The sequence below is a fragment of the Centroberyx affinis genome, unplaced genomic scaffold (genome assembly GCF_046629955.1).
Source record: "Centroberyx affinis isolate AG114_WGS23_722 - 3 ecotype Tasmania unplaced genomic scaffold, CSIRO-AGI_Caff_v1 ptg003529l_1, whole genome shotgun sequence".
Taxonomy (NCBI): domain Eukaryota; kingdom Metazoa; phylum Chordata; class Actinopteri; order Beryciformes; family Berycidae; genus Centroberyx; species Centroberyx affinis.
The window spans coordinates 84,546-107,500 of NW_027281473.1; the positions used below are offsets into that span (position 1 = coordinate 84,546).

Below are 22,955 nucleotides of genomic sequence, written 5' to 3' on the forward strand. Positions count from 1 at the left end.
AGTGTCGAGGAAATTTGACTAGCACCCTTTGAAAAACTGTCCCTCTGATTGTCAAAAGGATCAAATTGATTTAGATATAAATGGCATCACATATGCCCAGATTTTTTGATTGGCTGACAGTATTCATAGTTAATGAGGTGCCATGTAGTCTGTCCAACAATAGCCAGCTGGCTGCTTGCCAAACTAACCAAAATCACCATGTCTTGATTATAGATTGTTGATGACTGCTTAAATTCCAGCACTAGATATTTGGTCCCCAAAGACAAAAATATTGCTCTGCAGTAGCACAGTTAGAGGTAAGGGTTGCTCTCTCATTCTGCCCCACAAACCTTTTCTGCTCTGCTCAGTTTTGGAAAGAGAATTTCAGCAACTAGAATCAACAAACCCTTGGATTTACTGGTGATTTAATGTTGAAGAAAAGAGTGGTTACTTTTTTATGGACTAATAAGTCACAAATTCAGAGGTAATTGACTGGGCACAAGGTTTTCATTGTTTTGAAATGTACTGACTGTATTTTCTGAATGCACATGAAATAAACTTGAGGCACAAGAAATAAACAATAAGCTTGCTAGTTGCAATGACTTGTTGCCATTCTGTGTTGTATGGTGAGAAAGTTGCCAAACTTCATTCACAAAGCTGGCAATTTAATGTTACCTTGCTAGTCGGAAAATATACATACCAGGTAGAACTTAAGACCTTTTAGTGAACGTTAGGAGTCACTCTTTAATGGCCTAGATGCAATACACCAAGTAGCACTTATTTCAACAAAATTTCAAGTTTTAGTTTTGTTATTCCCACAAAATACACTGTGGTAAATGGTAGCAACCAGTGTGAACCAATTTTAAAAGGTGCTCAGGTAGAGGGGTGGGGCATGATTGCACACACCCCTGCCCCACATTAATGTTGGTTAACATTAGCCTCATAAAACTTGATATGATATACAGTATGTCTACCATTTTGATAATCAGGCTTATTTGAAATTCAGTGAGTAACAGTGTGAAAGAGACAGAGGAGAAAGGCTACTGGGAGATTGCCTTGTTGGCTAGTGAGAGTAATGAAGTCTGTTGTAAAATGACAATAATGCAGTTATTGGCAATTTGCAATGACTCCTCTTCTTATCTTGACCATGCATATTATTTTATACCAGACTAATAAAGTTAAGTGGACGAAGGACCTGGCCTGTGTGTGCAGACGTATGAGTAAGGCAGAGACTGAGACAGAGGGTGGGAGAGAGAGTGGGAAGAGAGGGAGAGAGGGAATTTGACGTGTGGCATTGAACATATTTCATAATTTTGACTTTTTTTTTTTTTTTTTCAAAACTAATTTACATTAGCACTGATTGCACTGTAAACATAAACTAGATGCTTCAGACTTGATGACCAACAAGAAACTGGTGGTGCTGAGGCAGGCCAGCTTGGGTCGACAGGGCCATGCCACTGGCTGAGCATATAGAGAAATGGGCCCTAAAGCAGTTATAATAAATTAGATGAACTATCAAGAACGGAAAACAATCACTCTCCTCACGTTAGAAATCCACAGCAACCTTTTCCTGACTGAATTAAAAACATTGCACTGGATCTGTAAGTAAAATGTCTTTCAATAACTAAATAGCAGTGTGAGAGGGAGGGTGGCGATGCAGATGTAAGGTTTAATACTTGCATTTTCTCAGCCAAAAGAGGAAAAGGAAGGGTAGAAAAGGACACATTTTTGGCAGCCCTTCATCAAAAGCAGAAAGCAGTGGCCACAAGGGGAGAAGTAAACAGATTAGAAAAGCTATTGACATTTCCCCGTAGCAAGGAGCGGGTGTCGAATGGCAGCTAGGACGGTAAGGTGTACTTGCATCCAGTCCCGCTTCTCATGTTTTATGTATCTGTGATCACAAGTGATCGTGAGAGAAATTAATCAATAACAATGCCGCCGGGATGTGTAGATGACACATGCCACTGCCCACCCCCACCGCCACCTCATGCCGCCCCCTCCTCCTTCAACACCCCTCGCCACCCTCCTCCATTCTCCACCCTCCTTCATTCTCCTCACCCCATCCATTTTGATTCGGGGGCCTGTTGTTCGCCCACGTCTAGGTGAGGGATTTTTACATCCCCGGCGTGCTTGGAGGAACTCCATATGGCCGGGATCAAAGGTGTTGCTGGGTGCACGGTTCTGCTTGGTTGCCAGCCACCGCCGTTAATTAGAAAACAAGATCAGAGGCGGTATTAAAATCCAATTAAGCCCGTATGAACAGATTGCCAAGTGATGTTCACTAATGCATTACTGAGCACCATGCAAATTTTAGTGGCAGCATTTGGCTTTATGTATGTGTTTGTGTGAGTAAGAGTGTGTGTGTGTATTCAGGAGTGTATGCGAGTGTGTATGTGTGTGTGTGTTTATACACGTGTCACTGGCTGGCTATCCGGGGCTCTGTGACATTGCCTGATCCTTTCCTTGATACACAGTTCTAATCTCATATAAACAGTCAGCTAAAGCTTTGCAAGGCAACAACACCTTTCCACACAATAAGATTGGATGATATTGCTTCTCACAATTAAAGCATAATTGAGACTGTAGAATTATTGATCAATCATAATTGAGTTTGCTTCATTCGATTTGTATGAGAAACTAATACGATACACAAAAAAATCCAGCAGATTTGGATAGATTGCTTCGGAGTATTTGGTTTTGATACAAGGATCTATATCCATTCACTCTCCACTGGCCACAGATATAAATTACAAGGGGGACAGCAGCTTTCCATGCAAATCATTTTAAAATTTGAGATGGCTGTCAGCAGATAAAATGAAACCATGTTAAGGAATTGGATGAGGCACATTAAAATGCGTACATAAAATCATTCTGCACAATAACTGCCAATTTAGCCCATGAGTTTCATTCGCCACAGCAGACAGACAGGGCATCTGTACCAAAGACTGACAAGTGGATGCAGCTGGTGGCCTATGGCCCGAAGCATCCACGTTATCACAGACGAGGGCTGTTAACGTGGGGCTGAATGGAGCCCCATTGAGATACAAAATAGCATTCTGATTAGAAAGCCAGGAAATACACATCTCAAGTACCGGATATTGTCACAATGTAGAACCACCGCACACATTTGGCACAATCTCAAGCTGTGTATAGAGGAGCACAGTTTAAGTTCTCAATGAAGGGATGTGCCAATATCAAGCACATTTAGATTTCCAGTACAATAGTGCAGATTATTAATTTCATCAGGACATGTACTTAATGGGCTTCAGGTCATGGGTTGAGTCACATTTTTCTTGTTAATTTGATTATGTGATAAAAAAAAAAAAAAAAGAAAATTGCTGAACAATGAAGGTTTCATGTACTAAAGGCAATAATGTACCCCAAGAGCCACATTATGAACAGTTCAGACCATTTTGACAAAGATCCAATCAATTTCAAAGGTTCAGAAGGATTGAACACATTAATGGCTGGATCTAGCTTAGCGAGAGAGATTGCTACAGGGACAAGATAAACAAAAGCAAACAGAATTACAAGGAAATAAGACAAAACAAAACAGCCAACACAAATTACAGAGGATTAATAAGAATAAATTGAAAATAAAATTCTGTGCTACAGTTAGAAAATTAAAGTCAGGTTGTGAGTATCTTTGGTCACCAATGTCAGACCATAGCATATATCGCACAAAGAAAGTGCAGGCTATATAGATGGTACTTCCTAGTTCACCACCATTATTTGTCCCACTGTGCAAAGCATCCTTAAAGCATTGGTGTTTCCAATTTGGAAACACTGGATAAACATTGCACCGTGAAATCTGCAAATGAGATTACTCTGGGAGGCCACCATCCTTATGCACCTGGTCCACTGATATACTCATTGCTGAAGTTTCAGCATGGGATCCACCTTTGTTACAATTTGCCAGCTGTCCATCGTTAACTCATTAGGTTCTGATTGGTCAGGGTTGGTCTCTTGCAACATTTATAACCCTTTCACGTTTAACTCACTTCACTTGTCCAGTGTTTCCTGTTCTGTGTGACATGATGGCTTCTTGGGTGTTTTCAGGGTAAGAAACAACTTGTTACTAGTGTGCTGATTGGTTTCTGGACTCTCAGTTGTTAATAGGTTTGTCTTGCTTTTCTAGGGCTTTTCTCCTTGCTGTGCTGAGTTGGGATGTGCACTGTCGCCCTGTTAAGCAAGGTAAAGTATTTGTTTGAATTTAAATATTGTCTTGTGTAAAGATTTCTTTTAATCAGTGTCTCTTCTTTACCTAGGTTCTGAGCCTAGCTCTTCCTATGGCAGTGGCTATGGTGCAAACTCTGAGCTAGCTGCCCCTACTTACGTTGGCTCTAAGAGGCCAGCACCTGCCTCGAGCTCGTTTTCCTCTGGAGCTTTTATTCCTGGTGCTGCCCCCTCTAAAAAGGTCTCACAGCCAGCCCACTATCAACCTGGTGGTCAGAGAGAACCGGCCCCTTCCTACAGCTCTAGCTCTTCCTCTGGGCCTGTTGAGTCAGGATATAGGGGCAGCTCCAGTGTGAAGAAATCCCCTCCAAGCTCAGCACAACCAAGTGCCTCTTCCCAACCTGGCTTTTCCAAAGGTAATAGAAGTGCTACAAATAGTAATATTACTTGCTGTTGAGTGACCCAAGTATGAAATGTCTCATGTAACATCTTGAGTAGTGTAGCTACTCTAAAGGTCACTTAAATGTGAATGTGTGAACCCTCATTGCCATCTCAATAGTAGTAAATTGCCTGTGCTATCAGTGGTTTCTGCTAATACAAAGAATGCTGAAAGTGAAATGAAAGTCTGGAAGGGTTGGTTACTGATTAACTCTATGAAATGCTTTCTGCTCTAGACTTTTCTTGGCTTATTGCACCTCCTTCTTTTGGTGCTGAGGGAACTTCCTCAAGTCCCGACGCCCATGTTGGCTCATCTGCCCTTACACTGGTTGGACCTAGTAATGTGAGTCCCCCTCGCCCCCCCCCACCTCCAACTGGTCCAGAGTTCAAGGCAGGAGAGCTGTCTAACATGGAGAGCAGCTTTGAGCATGGGGTCTATGAGTCGGAGAGTGAGGACCTAGGCTTTATGCCACCACCACCTCCTGGTATCCTGGTCTCTGCCCGACCAGCTGGCTCCATCAGCAAACCTCTGCCAGTAGTGCGCCTGACTGGCTGGGGTCGGTATCCTTATGACTACATGTTCCTGACTGGCCAGTACCCTCCAGGCACCGTCTCCCATTACAGCAGCAGCTATGAGCAGGGGAGAGACCACTGGCATGACGCTCACTACGTGAGAGACTACGCTCCTGCCGACCCCAACCCAGAGCAGCACATCCAGACTGCTCCCAGTGACTTTGCAGCTCCTCAGATCCATCAGCAGCCCATGCAGAGTCCTGTGAATGCTGGTTATGGCCAGGGTGTTTCTGAGGTTGGACCTTCCATGGAAGAGACTGGTTCTTTTGCAGCACTTTATGGGGGTTATATGCAGCCCGGTCTGTTTGAACAAGCCCCTATGAGCAGCCAAGCCAGTGGCTATAACCTGGGCAAGGTATGTTGGCAGCAACCAAGTGTGTATATAAAGTCCTTATGTTTCATGACTGCCATCCTAATGTTGTCTTTTCCTCTTTCAGACCAGTGGATACTAAGTGGTATGCCTACAGCACTACAGTCAATGGTGCTTGAATTCAATAAAAACAAATCTTGCAACCTATTGTCCTGTCTTGGAGTATCTTTTAATCTGTTTGAGGTTCATGTGAGTGGAGGTATAGGGCACTCTATTCCAACTGCTCTTCAGCATAAATGTTTTCTAGTATGAAACACTGATACCAGCAAGTTGGTTGTTTGACTTAAAATATTGGTCCACTGAGCACTTGCTTGAAGTTGTATTTTGGTTGCTGAAGTGGCAGGGTTCAAAGCACCTTAACCACCCAGTCAACTTGCAAATGGCTTCTGCCCCAGTAAAGTCCTGTAGAGATTAGATCATTGAGAGCAAGGAAGTGGGGTGAAATTCATACCTCTTGACTTTGGGAACCCCTGCCTAAAGTTTCTCCAGATGAAGCCAAATTGTAAAGCCCATGTTGACTGCATCTCCAGCTTTAGCCAAATTCCATTTTGAGGTTTTGCAAAACTAGAAATGCATGCGTCTGCAGGATAATGTGTAGTGTCCGACTTCTAGTGAGCATTTTACATTCGTCCATTGTAATGCCTTAAATTGGTAAGGATGTGTCCCCAACAACTGGGAAAGATTTGGTGCTGTCAAAAGTTGTACTTGCAATTTGCAGAGTTGCAACAGTACCTAGACCAGGGACACTCAAACTTTTTTTTTTTTTTTTTTGGTCCATTATAAATTTTACCCAAGTTCAATGGTCCAGTAAAACACACTGACATAAATCAATGTCCATAACTTAAAGTACACGCATTCAATAGTACAGTATGGTGGCTTGAGTCACTGTTTGCCTTGAACCTGGGCACAAAAGGTGTGACTACCAGGCGGAGGCAGGTCCCAGGCCTCTGATTGGCAGTGACAATTTGTTGTCATAGCAATGACATTACACTTTGTGTGATTGGACCAGAGTGAACTCATCCACAGAAACTAACGTCGGGTGTGCGGCACACACAAGCGGTTCTGTGAAAGTAAAAATCAAGGATGGTTAACTTGCGCTCTGCAATGCGTGTCACACAAGTAAATATATGCACATTCCATCACACAAGGAAATATATTCCTACATTAACTAACGTTACATTAACTTCTGTTTAATGTGACACAAGGTCCGGTCCTGATTGATTTGTAGTTCGGTCCAGATCTGGACCTTGGTCCGGAGTTTGAGAAGCCCTGACCTAGACGGTGTGGATAAAAGCTAATGGTTCAACTGTACTGAACATGGAACCTTTTTAAAATTCCATGCACATAAAATGGCCTGGGTGGTGTAATGGTCAAATGACATCAACTCTACAACTTCGCTATTTCACAGCCCTCTTACCTCCTATGATGCATTGCTGATGTGTAACAATTAGTTTACTTGAATCAGTAGATGAGGAAGCAATACACTTCAGGTTTTCAAATCCGCCCACCTCACCTCCCATGGCATTAGAAAGATGTATGCCACTTATCCATCTTCTGATGTAATTTATATATGATTGGTAAATGCCATAATTTACTGAGTTCTCAAAGATGTCTGGTGGAAGCGGGAGGGGGGGCTGCTTGTTGAGGGGTGACCGACTTTTTAGCATGGCCTGAATGAAGGGGTATTTATAAACAAACAGCGGTGTGCTGGGCAGTCATGAGCTATGGTTTGGTTTGAGCTGTGGCTCAAACATGGGAATCAATACCCAATCTGTCACAGTGACATTGCTTGATGTCATTAATGGACAGTGGGCTTCCTAATTCATATAACAAATCACTTCAAAAAGACTCTCCATTGATCTTTAATTAGAAGCAGCTGTTAATCACCTTTATGACTCTCCTCAGTGGCACGATAATGGTTTCTGCAGTGAGGCCACAGCAGTCTGCTCCTGCTTAAGAACAGCAGCATCAGCAGGGCGTGTTTACTGTCTGTGTTTATGTACAGCATACCACACTGTTAATGGATCTGCTCAGGTTTCTAGACTATTTTAATAATGTAATTCTTATTGTGTTTATGCTTGAATTTGTTTGAGAGAACATGAGCATTTCTGCGTTATATGTTCCTGTCTTCATCGCTCTATAACTGTAAGCTGACTCGGCCATACTAACCACCTAAAATCTTCCTTTCTCATGTTCTTTTCAGGCAAAGGGACAAACAATGACCCACAAGAGAGAAATGGCAATTACTTCTAGTAAGGCGCCCACTTCACACACCTGTCACAACACAGATGAACCCATCATAAAAGACTGGTGGAGAGGGACAAAAACGAGGGAGTTCTCCCCTGGTGACCCTTCAGCTTTCATAGTCTCCCCTCTTTTTCAGCACGACTATTAAGACATAAAGGGGTCAATCCCAAGACAGCTCCATCCTCCATCCCTCCCTCACACAGTCCCCTTTAAAGCAGACAAAAATCCTGCTATATTCTCTGATTGGTAGTCATTGGGCATTGATGAGAATAGCAAAATTTTAGCCTGGGATCTGTCTAGACAACAAATTTCTCTCCGTGTTTCAGATTCACACTTTGCCAATTATCAATGTGCTCCTTTCATTGATATGTTTGTGTTATGAAGACACCCAGTTTTTAGTTTGACCATAAAAGAACATAATATTAATGAAAGGATATAAAAGAACTGCTAGTCTGAGATATTAAAAGAAAAGTATTGGACAATCATTTGATTGAGTTGAAGTAGTACTCCAAAACATATTGAATGAAAAATAGGAAAAAATTAATGTACATATTACCATATGTTGAGATTTGGCATCTGGCATCCTCCTGTGAGTGTTGATGTGAAGGTAGAATCTGGTTTGACTTAGCCATGTGGCAAATATAGACCTGAACAAACATGCATTTCAGATGTCTGGCCGTAAAACCCAGATAAAACGCCAAGGCTATATGAGGAGATAATTTGCTCATAAAATTCAGAGATCTTCATTCTTCACTGTTATTCCTAGAAGTGTTTTATGGCTGCCTCTAAAGATAATGAAACAGAAATAAAAGCACGTGGGAAAAAAACGAATCTGAATTTTATTTACAGTTGCTCACGTCAATATAAATTCTTCTGATGAGTCTCAGTCATATTGATTGTCAAATTAATCTCATAGAATTGGGATGGCTCTATGTTTAACCTGACACACTCAAACTGAAGCTCACAGAGAACAACTATTCCTTTATTCTCAGCAGAAATTCCTCACATTTGAATACCTTTGTGGTATGAAAACCGTATCATTAAGCACACCACAGAAATAGAGGAGACATCAGATTCCATTACCATGTACAACTGCATAACTCCTGACTTTTTTTTTCTGAAAATACGCAGGATGTGTACGGACCAGTGTTAAAATCTACCCCCAGCCATTGCAAACAGCCCAATTGCCTTGTGATTAACGCACAATAAAAGAATGTGATGGCTTAAAGAAGCAGCAGGAAAAGCTGCCCAGTGAAAGATGGGTGGATGGCGCACTCTATAATTAAGCCAGTCTGCACTTGATGAAAGCAGATCACACTGGCGGGCCACGGCTTCACAGCCAGTTTGTTTTTACGACATAATTACAGTCCAAATCAAATGAGAAGATTTAATATCGCACCACGATGAGCATGTGTCCAATGTCAACAATGACACTGACCCCCCTGGGGCAGGACGGGGGGGGGGAGGGGGGAGCGGGCGTCAGGAAGCCGCCAGCAAAGAAGCCTCCCCACCGCGGTAGCTATCTACCTGTGTCTGGGCCTCCTGGGAGGTCTGACACCAATGGAATTACACTGACAGTGGGAGAGGGGTGGGAGGGTGGGGGGGCGAAAGTTTGTCTGTGAAATAGAGAGAGGGAAGGAGGTAGGGGGAGAGAAAGTTTATCTGGGGGAGAGCAAACTTAGTAGGAGGAAGGGAGGGAGAAGGAAGGGAGAACAAAGGACAACGAATTGGAAATAGATACAACAGAGGTTATGACAGACAGAGCAAGTTGATAAAGAGAATGAGTGGGAAAGTGCAGGCTTCAATATGCAGACAGCAAGGGTGTGGCTGGAGTGCAAAGATAAATAAACGTTCCGCTTGACTGCGTCTCCATTGCGAGGTGGCGGCCAGCGTCTAGGAGGGCTTGTGCCATCATGACCCATGGAGTTGTTTTGGTGATAAAAAACAGGATCAGTGTCCCATCGGAGATAAAGGCAAATCAGTGTCAGCGTAGATTAGATTAGGTGTCTTCACGCTCTGGAATCATGAGTGGTATTTCATGACCGCTCACTCTTCCATACCATCAGTCACAATGCAGGATCCATTGTTTGCGCAGCCAAAGCAAACTATAGTGTCTAAATGTCAAACAATGGATCCTAGTTTTCCTTTAGTTAGGGGATTGTCTGTACATAAGGGAAGCAATTATAGCAACCTTAAGTTGTCATTTATGTTTTGAGATGTGTACCATTTTGATGCTCGACGACATGGCTGTGCCGTAAACGATCACAACCTCCCACCAAGTGGCTTCAGTGTTTTTCCTCCCTCTGAAAAAGTCTGTATTTCCTGTCCTTTAGTTACACACTCGACATGACCACAAAGCCTTTGTTCCTCTGGGTCAGATTCTCCCAGAGGAGAGAATCTTCCCAAGCCACAGCTGTTGAGTGACCACGGTATGACCACACTGCTCTCTGTCTCCTGACCACCCTTCTAAATTGCTCTCCCTGCTCTCTCTCCATCCCTTCCTCTCTCCACCCTTCCCCTCTTTCCTGCTTCTTTCCACCCCTTTTTCCTCAGTTCCCAAAAGCAGGCAGCTGGCCTGGATTTACTCTGGTCGCTGCCTTGCAGGGCGAAGCCCAGTGAGCCTGTTGGGCGGGCAGCGTCATTTGACTGGGTACTGGTCAGGGCCAGTAGATTAGTAACTGGATATCTACAGAGAGGCCAGTGGGGCCTGGGCCCTGTGATCCAGTGGAAAGTAGGGTCTCTGTGGTGGCCATGTGGTTCTGTGTGGCCCAGAACCTGAACCGCAATCCCTGCTGACACCCTGTTCCCCGAGGACGTGGTTTTACTCCAAACCATGATTTCCCATCTCCCTCTCCGCGACTTTCTGTCTGTGACTGTAGGGCCTCTACCCAATGCTTTCTGGTGAAGAGGATACGGCACCTCCTCACCAGTGGTGCTGGAGGCCACTTTTTTCCCACGGAGCCGGGCACAAAGAGAGCGCACAGGAGGGGGCCTTCTGCTACACAAGCTTAAAAGGGAGCTTTTTAACCTCATGTCACATGTGAACTATACGACACTGGCTAGTGGCAGAGAAGTGGCCGGAACGGTTCTGCGAGCACACATTTGTGTGGCCTGCTCTGATTATAGTCTGAGAGTAGCCCTTTAAAGAGGGTTAAGCCGGTGCCAGGATAGGAGCTGTGGGAATGTGACATCCTCTCAACATGCACAGCTCTGTTGTCCAGAAGACCAGAGTCATGAACATGGCACCCAGATGTCAGCCTTCAGGCGCAAACACACACACACACACACATGGGAAAATCGCAATCAAAACCTCACTGCAGATACAAGATCCTTCAAACAATATGATTATCCATCTGTGTTGGTTGTGTTGGTAGGTGTTTGTTTGATTATTTTTAGAATATTTTGAAGTAACAATAGCCTTTTTACATTGAATCATACGTAACACTGAGTCACTTCATGGGTCATTGTTTGTGTGGCAAGAGCTGGCAAGCGTAGAGGATTCCTCATGGTTTCTCTTTCTCACACAAACCCCCTGTGTACAAGCTCTGTTTCCTTCATTTACTCAGTCACTCCTCTCTCTCCCTCTGTTGCTGTCTCTACTTCTCTCTTTCTCTCTGCTCTCTCTCTCTCTCCATGCTACCACACACACACACTTTCTCTGTTTCTGTTATGCTATCCAATGGCCCAGAGGCTCAAGCAAGGACAGGCTTGACTGCTATTGGCCTGATATCAAGACATACCTGAAGGGTCCCCCTACACGTGCCAGGACTCATTTATGAAGCATGAGACTCTCTCAACAACTGCCTTCAAAATTAAAGCCTGTGACTTACACACACAATTGTATTGTTTTGTGGTTGAGAACTGAGTCATGGCAATTGAAATCTCTGGACAGATGGAAGTTGCAATCATGTAACTAGTTTCATGGCTTTTCCATCTTTGTTTTTGCGCAATAACACAATGTGAGACATCATTTGTCAGATTGTGATAAAGATTCAGTAACTACCAACTATCCGTGTTTGTCTTGCCCCAAGAACCTGCGGCAAACTGATTGTGAGCGGGCCAGATTCCACAGTGACAACGTGATAGTCATTTCTTAAATTTCAACCATAAAAACATCAACTCAAAGGTAAGGTAAAAGAAAAAATCAACCCATGCACTAGTGTGTTTCCACACTAGTAGTCATCTCCCTCAAGAGCAGAGCCCAGTGTCTTGGCTGTGAATAGGCTACTGAGTGGTCTTTAGTGGAAGTCCCATCCACCTACAGCATTGACCCCAATGAAAGGGCCCACCTGCCTCAATAATCACAAGTCACCCTTTCAGGAAATGAGGTAACAAGAAAACACAAAAGGGTCTCAAGGAGTCATTAGGGGACTAGTGTTGTGGATCATTGTGGGGGCAGGTGGTATCCTGGCTGACATGCATACAAGGCCCGGTTAGACTCCTTTGATCCTTCGGTTAATAGCATTTGTGTCTCTCTGAATATTTATTGTGAACCACACCTTTAGTCATTATGCTATGCCATCCAACATCCACTTTAGTTTGTAGTTCCTCTAACATTGTTGAAAATCCATTTTGTTATGGAAATGGTCAAATGAAGAGGGGCTTATCACCTCTTATATTTAATTGTGTGATGCATAGATGTTAACTAGCTAACCATGCCATATATGAGTATTTGACAATTGTGTGTTGTAGCTGCTGATCAGGACAGCATTTAGGTTTAGTGAATTTTAAATTATGTTTAGTAGGAATTGTGTCTCCAACATCAGTACCATGAAAATACAGTTTTCTGAACTGAAATCAGAAGGCATCGGAAAAATATGAACCACAAATTATTAGAATAAAAAACCTACCCACAATGCTGTGCGATATGAGTGATGGTGAACTAATCTCAGAAACAAACTACAGTGTGACCCAAGAAAGGCGTCAGCTAAACTCAGTATGTTGACATTATCACATAGCGTGTTAATCACTTTACACTCTGCATGCTACAGTGTACAGAACAGTTAATAGGAAAAGCTTCATGCTCGCTGTTTGGTTTGTGTATATTCTCAATAGTTTTCAGGCGTGCCATGTCTTTTTGGCAGTATACTCTTTGTCGTCCTACGTGGGTCAGCCAGTGTTGGCTGGCAAGTGACACTGAGAGTGAGGTTCCAAGCTCTAAAGCCAGCATCAGATTAAAGGTCATATTAAATTATTACCAGCAGTTTCAGATGGTTTGTTTGGATCGCTACTGATGGTGTAGAAATGCATGATTCAATGCTGCAGTTTTACTTCATCCCATAGAGAAATTGTTCGGGAAAAATAATGTTTTTTCTCTCTTTACAGCTGTGGGAAGTTAAAAGGGATTATATGATATTATGATAATGGGCCAATAATTTAAGTAAGCTTTGTGGTGGTACAATGTGTAGTAATAAGAATGAAAGGCTGCTGGAATCGTAGAGCAATTGCAACATTTATTGAAGTGTTGGCTTTGTATTGATCTTTTCAACACATTACAAAAATACATATATGTTCAAAACAGCAGATGTGTACTGTTCTGAAATCACTTTTTTCACAATGATGCACTCCCCAAAAAAGAACAAGGAAAACTATTTTGTACAAAGAGTGTAAGTGAAAGTTGTGAAAAGTGACAGATGAAAATGCATTTAAAATTACAGTTCTAAGTGCCATCACAAGACCTTCAACCAACCATGAGAAAAAATAGCAAAAACATGTTGTCCATGAATGTCTCCTAAAATTGATTTGGAAAAGCATTTCCCCCACAAACCATTGTATAATCCACAACCAAAAGTTCTTCCATTGTTTAGGATGCTTTCATTCTCCTTTTTTTTTTTTTTTTTTTTTTTTTTTTTGCTCTTTTCATTTTACATCCATTTCAGGATAGCTTCACCAAACCAACAAGCAGAAACATATACAAAAAAAAAAAAAAAAAAAAAAAAAAAAACAGTTGAGGAGACCAAAAGTCATATTTACTGCAAAACAATAGCAGAATAATTGGCACCACTCTTGTTAGAAAAAAATAATCTGGCATGATTCTGTAATATTACATATACAGTTTGTCTTCCCATACAGTGAACAAGAAATCATATGGAAACATATTCATGAAGATAAAATCCCTCCACCAGCATAATCATACAAAACCGCTATGGCATTTAAAAACATTTGAAAGGAGAACATTGGAGAAAACAATACTTTATTATCATTTTAAACACTTACACAGAGTATTTCATCAATGGCATACTTCAACACTGTAAACATATTGTAAGACTGAATGTCCGTGTATGATTTGGGTCTCTGTCAGGTTTCCACTATTCATTATTTGAATGTGATATTTTCATAACTGTATGGTTCATTTTGGCCTGACTCTGAATTAAGAGTTCTCCTGGAATGAATACAACAATGTGCGTATACAACAGGATCATAATGTTTCACTCATGCATCATAGATCATGTCAGCAAATTAAAGGTAGCTCTTCAGCCAATCTCACTTGTTCTGATATTTCACCTTCGCATTGCAACTTGGGTGTAGCTGACTGGTTCTCACTGTTGCCATTTTCTTTCTAAAAAGCACAAAAAGAGGGATTTGTATTCAAGGTATGCTCCTTTTCTTATCAAAACAAAATGGCGCAGATATAACATGACAATAGGCCAACAAAAGGCCAAACCTTTAAGTGAAAATCATTTTGATGATTGAGAATAGCAGTACTAAAATGGAAGATGTAGTCTGAATCTCGTTTCATGTGGCTTTGCTCTCTCTCCCTCTCATGCTCGCTCTCTCTCACACTCTGATGGTCCCTTATAAGATGTGGCCAGTAGATGTGCATTTGGGTAAAAAACACACTTTTCATATGCTTCCAATTTCATTTGAATGACTTTTATCCCTGGTCAAGGTCCTGCTCTCTCTCCCTCTATTTCTTTCTCACTCTTCTTCATTTCTCAATTCCAATCTTTCATTTTTACTACAAGAATAGCCCCTACTCAAGGTCGCTCGGCCATCCCCCAGTGCAGCTGTGCTCGAAATTATCATAACTCAAATAGCCTTTTTTTCGTACCAGATTCATTTCAGGATGAACGATGCAGAAAATAAAAACTGTAATCCCCAAAAGTCACGAACATGCACACTGTCTCAAAATCTGTTATTGGGAGTTAAACCCATATCACTTTGTGAGGCGAATGAACAGGCTTCCTTTTAAAAGCCGCTCTAATGCATGAATCTGAGCTAGTGAACTGTGAAAAGACGCTGTTGGAGAGAGGCTTAGAGCGCACTGCAGAGAGAAGCACACACACACACACTAACACATGTTGATATGAATTTCATATGAAACCATTTTGTGAATCCTAAGGGGACACAGGAAGTCGACCTGGGTCAAAGAGAGTTCCCCAGACACGAGAGAAAGAATGGTTCAGAAAGTGTTATGTTTGTTGAAGTAGCTTTAGTAAGCACACATGGGTGTGGAGGGGTGGGGTGGGGGAGGTAATCAGGTGGGTCTGATAAAGCAATAATGTATGGTAGTTACACTTAGCATATACTGTGGATGATGCAAGCAGCTGGTCTTCTGATTGTTTTAGTTTTAGGCCGTCTTTCACGTACAGTCGGGGCTACTTTAACATATAAAAAAGAATATATTTACAAACCATAAACAGGACTGTTCTCCTTCTCACATTTAACACAAGTAGTCTTAACTTATTTAATATCTTAAATATGGTGGTTTAATCCTACATAGGGAATGTACTGAGCATCAGTTAAAGGATAAGGCCGGTGTTTTTTAATGCATTGCTTACCGTCAACAAATCCTATGAAAATAACAAAATCAGCAATGATTTTGTTCATGTAGCCGGTGCCCAATGAAGCCATGTCCCAGCAGCCATAGAACTCCTTTGTATAAAAAAAAACGATTAAAAACACATCAAAGAGCCATGCCGTTGCTCTGGGCAGCATTTTTCATCATCGCGATGACGACTTTTTCCTCAAACAACTTAATAAGCCGGCTGTAAACACTTTGCGATCTCAGGAAAGTAGTTCCGTAGCACCAAAAATAGTCCCCGGCATAATGAAGAATTTGTTCCCATTTGAATTTGATTTGGTAATAACTACAACAGCCTGACTTTTCGTGGTAACAGTTAGTGATTTTTCAAATTGAAACTATGTCTTTGTGAGCTGTATTTCAAGGTTTTTATCTTACAATTGGAGCCAATGACTTCCGGGTTGACGACTAAAAACGGTACGTGGGAAGTCAGAAAGTAACGGGAGTAGAGCAAACGCATTGTTGATTTTGTTATTTTCATAGGATTTGTTGACGGTAAGCAATGCATTAAAAAACACCGGCCTTATCCTTTAAGGGTACCTCCATTAAGTGCAACCTTTATTTATGTCCTGACTGAAACAAGGAAACAGGACAGCAATACAGTAACTGCATTTTGATATTATTCACATGCCAATATTTAAAAGGACAATTTCCCTGAATAAATTATGTGTAATTTATTCAGGTCTATAAGACAATGTTGGATTTTTAAAATCCAGCATGATGTTTTATTGTCATATTGACATTCAGTGCTTTAGGCCTGTATGAGGGAATGGATTGTAGTCCGCTGCTGCAGTTAATATAGAAAACAATTACTATCATTACTTTTAAAAGCTAACTGCTTCACACAATTTTACTCTTACAGGATAATAAGCTTCCTTAAAGGAAAAGAAAAAAATTGTATTAAGGGTGACTTCTTTCCAGTTATCGCATTTTAGAAAAAAATGTTTTTAGCACATTTCAAAACTAACTCCATATGAAATCCCACAAAGATGTACCTGCACATGCCAAATATCATTACAAAAATCCAATAAATACAGAAATTATTGCACAGTAGAAAGGCTCCATGGATTCCTAACTGATAAACAGTTTGCCAAGAAACACCAGGTTGGGCATTCCAGACAACTTCTCATTAAAGTTTCCCTTTGTTTATATTTCTCAGGTGGCAGTTTCTGTGACAAGAAAAAAAGATGAACATCAATCAGTCTCAAAATTATTCAAGAGAGAGATTATCCAGCCAAGCCCCATTGTTGAAGAAGTGGTTATAGCGAATTTGTATGTGTGTATGTGTATGTGTTTGTTTGTTTGTATGTGTGTGGATGTGTGTGTGTGTGTGTGTGTGTGTGTGTGTGAGTGAGTGTTTGTTGTGTACACTGCAGGCTATATAAGTAATGGTTGCTGGGCTTAGCCTCTGTCCGCCTGCTCTAGTTTCACCTCGCTGGCCATCAAATGTTCACCATGCCACTTCTTCATGTGTTTCTCCAGCGTGCTGTAGACGCTGAAGGGCATGTGACAGATGTCGCAGCGGTACACCTCCTTACCAAATTGCCCATGGGTCTTCATGTGGCGTGTCAGCTTGGAGCTCTGGGCACAGGCGTAGCTGCACAGGTCGCACTTGTAGGGCCGTTCACCTGTGTGGCTGCGTCGGTGCACCGTCAGGTTGCTGCAGTTCTTGAACACCTTGCCGCAGTACTCGCAGGTATCGCTCCTCCTCCCCTCCTTAGAGCTCGGGGGCCTCCCGGGTCCCGGTCCCCGCAGGAGGTGAGGGGTGCTGCTGCCACTGCGGCCCGAGGCGCCTCCTCCTTCCATCATCTCCCCCGGAGGGGTGGAGAAGCGAAGGCTGCCTGTCTCAGAGGAGGAGTGCTCAGAGGAGGTGGCGAAAGGGGACTGGCGGGCGTCCGTGAATCCCAGGAAGGGCTCTCTGATGAAGTGGCGTGAAGCAGCGTAGCCGGCCAGGAGCTGGGAGTAGACGTTCTCCGGGGAGATAAGGGGTACTGCCGGGGGAAGCTCCAGCTGCTCCTTCTCTATCTTGATCCTCTTGTTGTTGGAGGGGCTTGGGCTGGTGATGGGGGTGGGCCGACGCTGGAACAGCCCCGGGAAGGAGTCTGCTTCAGACACGCTGATCCTGCCGTTCATCATCGGCCTCTGGTCTTCCTGCTCTTCCCTCTCTCTGTCCTGCTCCCGCTCAGTCTCTCTTTCTCTTTCTTGCTCTCCCCTCTCTCCACCGTCCCCATTGGGCTGTCTCTCTAGGCTTCTCTTGCTGGGGTTTAGTCTAAGGTGATTGTCCAGGTGGTTGTACGGATGCATGATGCCCACCCCGCCACTGTCAGTTACTCTGTCCCCACTGAGGGACTTCTCCTCTGGAGACGGTCTAGGACCATTCTCCCTACTCTGGCTGAACTCCTGGGAGTCCTCGCTCAGGTTGGAATCGGGCCGACTTCCGTTCCTCAGCTCCTCCTCCTCTTCCTCTTCCTCCTCCTCCTCTTCCTCTTCTTCCTCCTCCTCCTCTTCATTGTCCATCCCCATCCCTCTTGCATCTCTTTCCCTGTTCTTCTCTTCACCTTCTCCTCCCTCTCCTCTATTCCCCTGTTCCGGGGAACTGCCCATGGACCCGGTCTTGTTGTGCATATGTGTCTTCATGTGCCTCTTGAGCTTGCTGGCCTGGGAACAGGCATGGTCACACAGATGACACTTGTATGGCCTCTCTCCTGTGTGGCTGCGCCTGTGGACGATCAGGTTGCTCTGGAATTTGAAAGTCTTCCCGCAGAACTCACAGGATTTGGCTTTCCCCGGGGTCTGGTTCTGGCCCTGGGTGTCAGGAGGGCTGGTGGAGCCGGGTCCCCCCTGTGAGGTCGGTGGCTGTGGGGGGTACGTGAGAAAGGACGGGGGCTTGGAGCCAGGCTGGAAGAGGGTGGGGCTGAGCAGGCGGTGCATGGGTGGCACGCGGTTGGGCGAGAGAGGAGGTGTGGGCCCCCCGTTGTTGGTTGTGTTGCCCGCCAGCTCCCTCAGACGGCGGGAGAAGTCCATGGAGGGAGGCTCCATGGGGGTCATCCGCATCACCCTCTCAAAGGCACTGGGGTGCTGGGACAGCAGCCCCATCTCCTCTGGGCCCAGCCGCTCTAGGTGGTGTCTAGGAGGAGGCGGAGGGCTGACGAAGGGCGGCGTGGCAGGCAGCCGGGTCTCCATGTACCCCGGGGGTGGGGGGTGTTCCCTGAGCAGGGGGGCCGCCATGCGGAGCAGGTGGAATGGGTTGTTGGTATCACCGAGGAAGGTGGGGAGAGGGGAGCGGGGCAGGGCGTCGGCCCCCGGTGGTGGAGGCAGAGCCATGCGGGGGGTGAGGGAGCAGTTAACTGGGTGGTTGTCCAGGTAGATGCGGATGCCATGGGTGTGCTGGGCATGCTGGAGCAGGAACCAGGCGCTGGTGAAGGTCTGCTTACAGGTGGTGCAGATGTAGCTGGATGGCTCATCTTTATCTGGAGGGCAAGAGAAAGAAATACAGTCTTCAGTACATTGTGTACTCCACTCCAGTGTATGACTGTTCACTAACAACCTGTATGTGTGAGAGAATGGTGTTTATTTGTTGTCCCCTTTGTTCTTAAAAAGAGATTATATGGGTATATTATATGAGTATATGAGATTATATGAGATAAAGTGAGTGTGTGTGAGGGTCTTCCACAAGCTGTCTGTGTGTGTATGCGATTGTGTGTGTGTGTGTGTGTGTGTGTGCGCGCGCGCGCGCGCGTGTGTGTGTGTGTGTGTGTGTGTGTGTGTGTCTACAGGCTAATGCAGATGGCAGGTACTGCCCTAAGGCCACGACACATTATGCTAATTCTAATGTCAGCTAGGCTTTAATATACAGATCCATCTCGTCTACTCTGCCTCTGTCATTTCCATATGGAGATAGGGGAGGCAGCCATGGAGAAACACACCAATGGGAAAACAGGAAAGATGGGAGAGGGGGGAGAGGGAGGGTGGGACAGGGCATTAGAGAGAAAGAGAGAGAGACAAAAGGAGAGAGAGACAAGAGAGGTGATGGAGACGATATGTAAAACAGTAAAGATCCCTCCGGTCTTAACGCAGCACCCACATTAAACAAGACTCTACGTCACTGGTGTAATAACAACTACAGTAATGCGATCTGTGGCGCGCGCACACACACACCCAAAAACACACACACACATACACAAACTCTACGTCACCCATTGACAAATTGCCCCTTTAAATGGCAAGACTTAATAATGCCAAATGAATCTATCAGTCACTGTGGCATGGCCCTGTCAGCCTGCTTGTGAGTCATAAAAAAACAGCCTGGATTTGGATTCATCTAATTCAACGCAGGCTAACATTGAAGAGGGAGGTCGCGCTGCCTCGCCTTTCCACAGTCTTGCCTGCCCGCCTGCCTCTGCTTGAAAGGCATCTGCATCTACTTTATCATCAGCGGCTACCGCAGCCGGAGTCAAGTCGGTACGGTGGTCCTGCAGCCTGGAGCCCGGAGGGGGGAAAAAAAAAAGAGGGAGAAGTTCCTCAAGCCCAAAGTCTTATGTGATCAAGACTCGAGCCCTTAAGATGGCTGACTGCCTCAAAGCCACCCATTGTCATGGAATGCAGAACACACACATACAGACACAGATACATACGCAAAACAATCTATTTTGTTATTTTCTTCCCACATTTTTTTTCTCTACTTCTCTTTCCTCTCTCTCACGCACAGACAGTACACCTCGATACACTCACAAATACACACACACACACACACACACACACTGTGCAGTACAGATGAGCGAAAGCTGATGTTGGATCAGTGTCTAGTACAGGAAGCTGATTTGGCGGTGTGATTGGTTTGGCTTGGCCCCAGGGGAGACGGGGTCAGAGAAAGTTAATGAGGGGCTCATTTACTGATTCTGTCTGTTTTTCTGTGCTATTAGTCGGGGCTCTGGTGTAGCCGTCACTCTCACTGTTTGTGTGGGGCGGGACATGGCCCGACTCCTGCTGGTAACATGCTTGTGAGTGTGTCTGTGTGTGTGTATATATATGTGTGTATGTGTCTGTATGTTTATGTGTCTGCTTGTATGTGTATACATGTGTCCGGGTGTGTGTGTGTGTGTGTGTGTGTGTGTGTGTGTGTGGCGAGTGGCGGGCTGCCTGCCCGTGTTTAGTTTGGCTAGGCTTCACACGGCCGCTTGGCAGCAGAGTGCTGGACAGCTTAACAGCTTGGATGGAGAGAAGAGAGGGAGAGAGGGAAAGGAGGAGGAGGAGAGGGGGTAAGAAGAGAGGTGGAGGGACTTTAAGGGCCAGACGTGCTTGGGCACACACACACATGGATGTGAATGCACACACAGACACACACACATGCAGAGAGGCTATTTATGTGCCCCAAGGGAATGGGAAGGGTCCATAGACTTAGGAGCTGTATAATCTCATCAACACAGGGGGATCAATACGAAATGAAGAGATGAGATCGGGAGTTGGATTGATGATCTCACTCGATTTGTCAAATTATTTTTTTCCATTTATCTATAAAGGGATGTAAAGCAGGGCCTATTTGTGCATTTTGGTCTGCACACATGGCCCCATCAATAGAACAAGCCACCCAATCAAATACCCCAACCCCCCAACCATCACCAGCGCTATAGCAACACATTTGCATCTTGTCATATCTTACACAGCCGTGCCATATGCTGTTAAAGGAAGCGTGGCAGCTAATAGAGTGGCAGCTGATGGCTGCTGCCTAATGACGGCCAAAGACAAATTTCATCAACTTCCCAAACAAGCAAGCAGGGGGGAGGGCAGAAAAAAAAGAGAGGAAAAGAAAAGAGGCAGAAATAGTAAATAAGAGAATTAAAGAGTGGGAATCAAACAGAGACAGACAGAAGAAAGGAAATTGACAAGGCACATACATAGATAGATAGAGAGAGAGAGAGAGAGAGAGAGAACATCAGGAAGACCAGAGAGGGGGAAGTATGTAAATGAGCCAATCACAAGGAAATGTTGTAATGACAGTGTGATGGTGTGAAATCACCAATCAGTCCCCATCAAAAAACACACACCTTTACATGGGAGAGAGCCCCGGCCATGAGCTGCAGACACACACACACGCACACACACCTACACAAACTCACACACACTCACACAAAGAGATGCACAAAGATATACACACCCATTCACACATCCTCACTCAACTGCTCACACATACACAAACATACATCGCGTTCAATTAAAAGACACACACTCACGCACACATACATGCTAGGAGAGTGTGAGTTTTGTCGCTGCACAGCGCTCCAGCCAATAAAAGCCTTCATTAAAGAATCACGGTGGGCTGTGTCATGCTTCAGTTTGTGGTAATTACAGTCGTCTGCTCAACACGCAGGCAGGGACCCCTCCGCCACTGACCGCCAAGGTCAACTACCAGTTAGAACAGTTACATTTGCCTCTCCACACACCCACTGATCCTGGACCTAATGGCCCAATTTACTCTGGCACACCACACGCACGCACACACACACACACACACACACACTCGCACATACACACCACCCTCACTGTTCAGTGGCTGTGACAGGGATGAGAGGTTAAATGAAATGAGATGTAGTCACAGCGGGATTTAATTATATGCTATATATGTATCAGATGTTTTTATGCCATTTCACAATCAATGCAACAACTTGTGAATCGTATTGTCTGATGAAACTCCCCTGCCGATATATTTCTGCCCAGGTATCCACCCACACAGACCTTCCCATGAGGGAGGGGGAACACAATACAGATCTGAGACCAGCTTAGGAGGGCAGCTCTTTGTCCTGTGCTGCAAAACGAGGGCTAAGGGCCAGGAGGCCTGGAGGAAGTTATTAAAGCATTGGCACATGCGTGGAGCTGAGGTGGGCCAATAATAACGCTCTCCTTCTCTCCTGGGTTGGTTTTTTTACTAAACCACTGGGCCAATTAACCCAGTCTTCAGGGACTCAGATCTGAGCTTTACATCAGATTTTATTCTTTCCAGATTGCCTTTTATAGCCATTATTTTGCCTTAAAAAGTACAAACAAAATGCCAGTGAATGAAGGGGAGCCATGGTATTCACTGTTCGCATATGGGCAGTGTAGAAATGTTGGTGTGAGGCTGGAGGGATTGAAATAGACAGCAGGCTTTTGGTGTAGACATGGGAATTTGTGCTTAATTTAAAAATCCACATATTATCGCTGTCGGGTGAAAACCTTGTATCTCCAATTTTGTTGAATTTCATGTTTTCATGTCAGCTGAAGGATTACACGCTCCTCTATGGGTTGACAAAAATTCTCCGACCTCTTGGGCTTGTGAAACCCTTTCAAAAAAATGCATTGTCATCAAGCTAAAAACAAGGTGGTTTTGTCTAG

General features: G+C 44.3%; 1 protein-coding gene across 7 annotated transcripts in view; it reads right to left on the reverse strand.

Annotated features, from left to right (window-relative positions):
• Positions 1–13,669: 13,669 nt before the first annotated feature.
• The window catches only part of bcl11bb (BCL11 transcription factor B b), a 33,021-nt gene continuing 23,735 nt past the window's right edge, over positions 13,670–22,955 (reverse strand). For 5 of the 7 annotated variants that reach the window (XM_071539869.1, XM_071539870.1, XM_071539868.1 and 2 more), the window contains one exon: positions 13,670–19,057. In XM_071539869.1, coding sequence (XP_071395970.1) covers positions 16,989–19,057 — 2,069 coding nt within the window. In that variant the 3' untranslated portion in view covers positions 13,670–16,988. The remainder of the gene's footprint in view (positions 19,058–22,955) is intronic. The other 2 variants (XR_011696593.1, XM_071539875.1) reach the window with 2 other exon arrangements.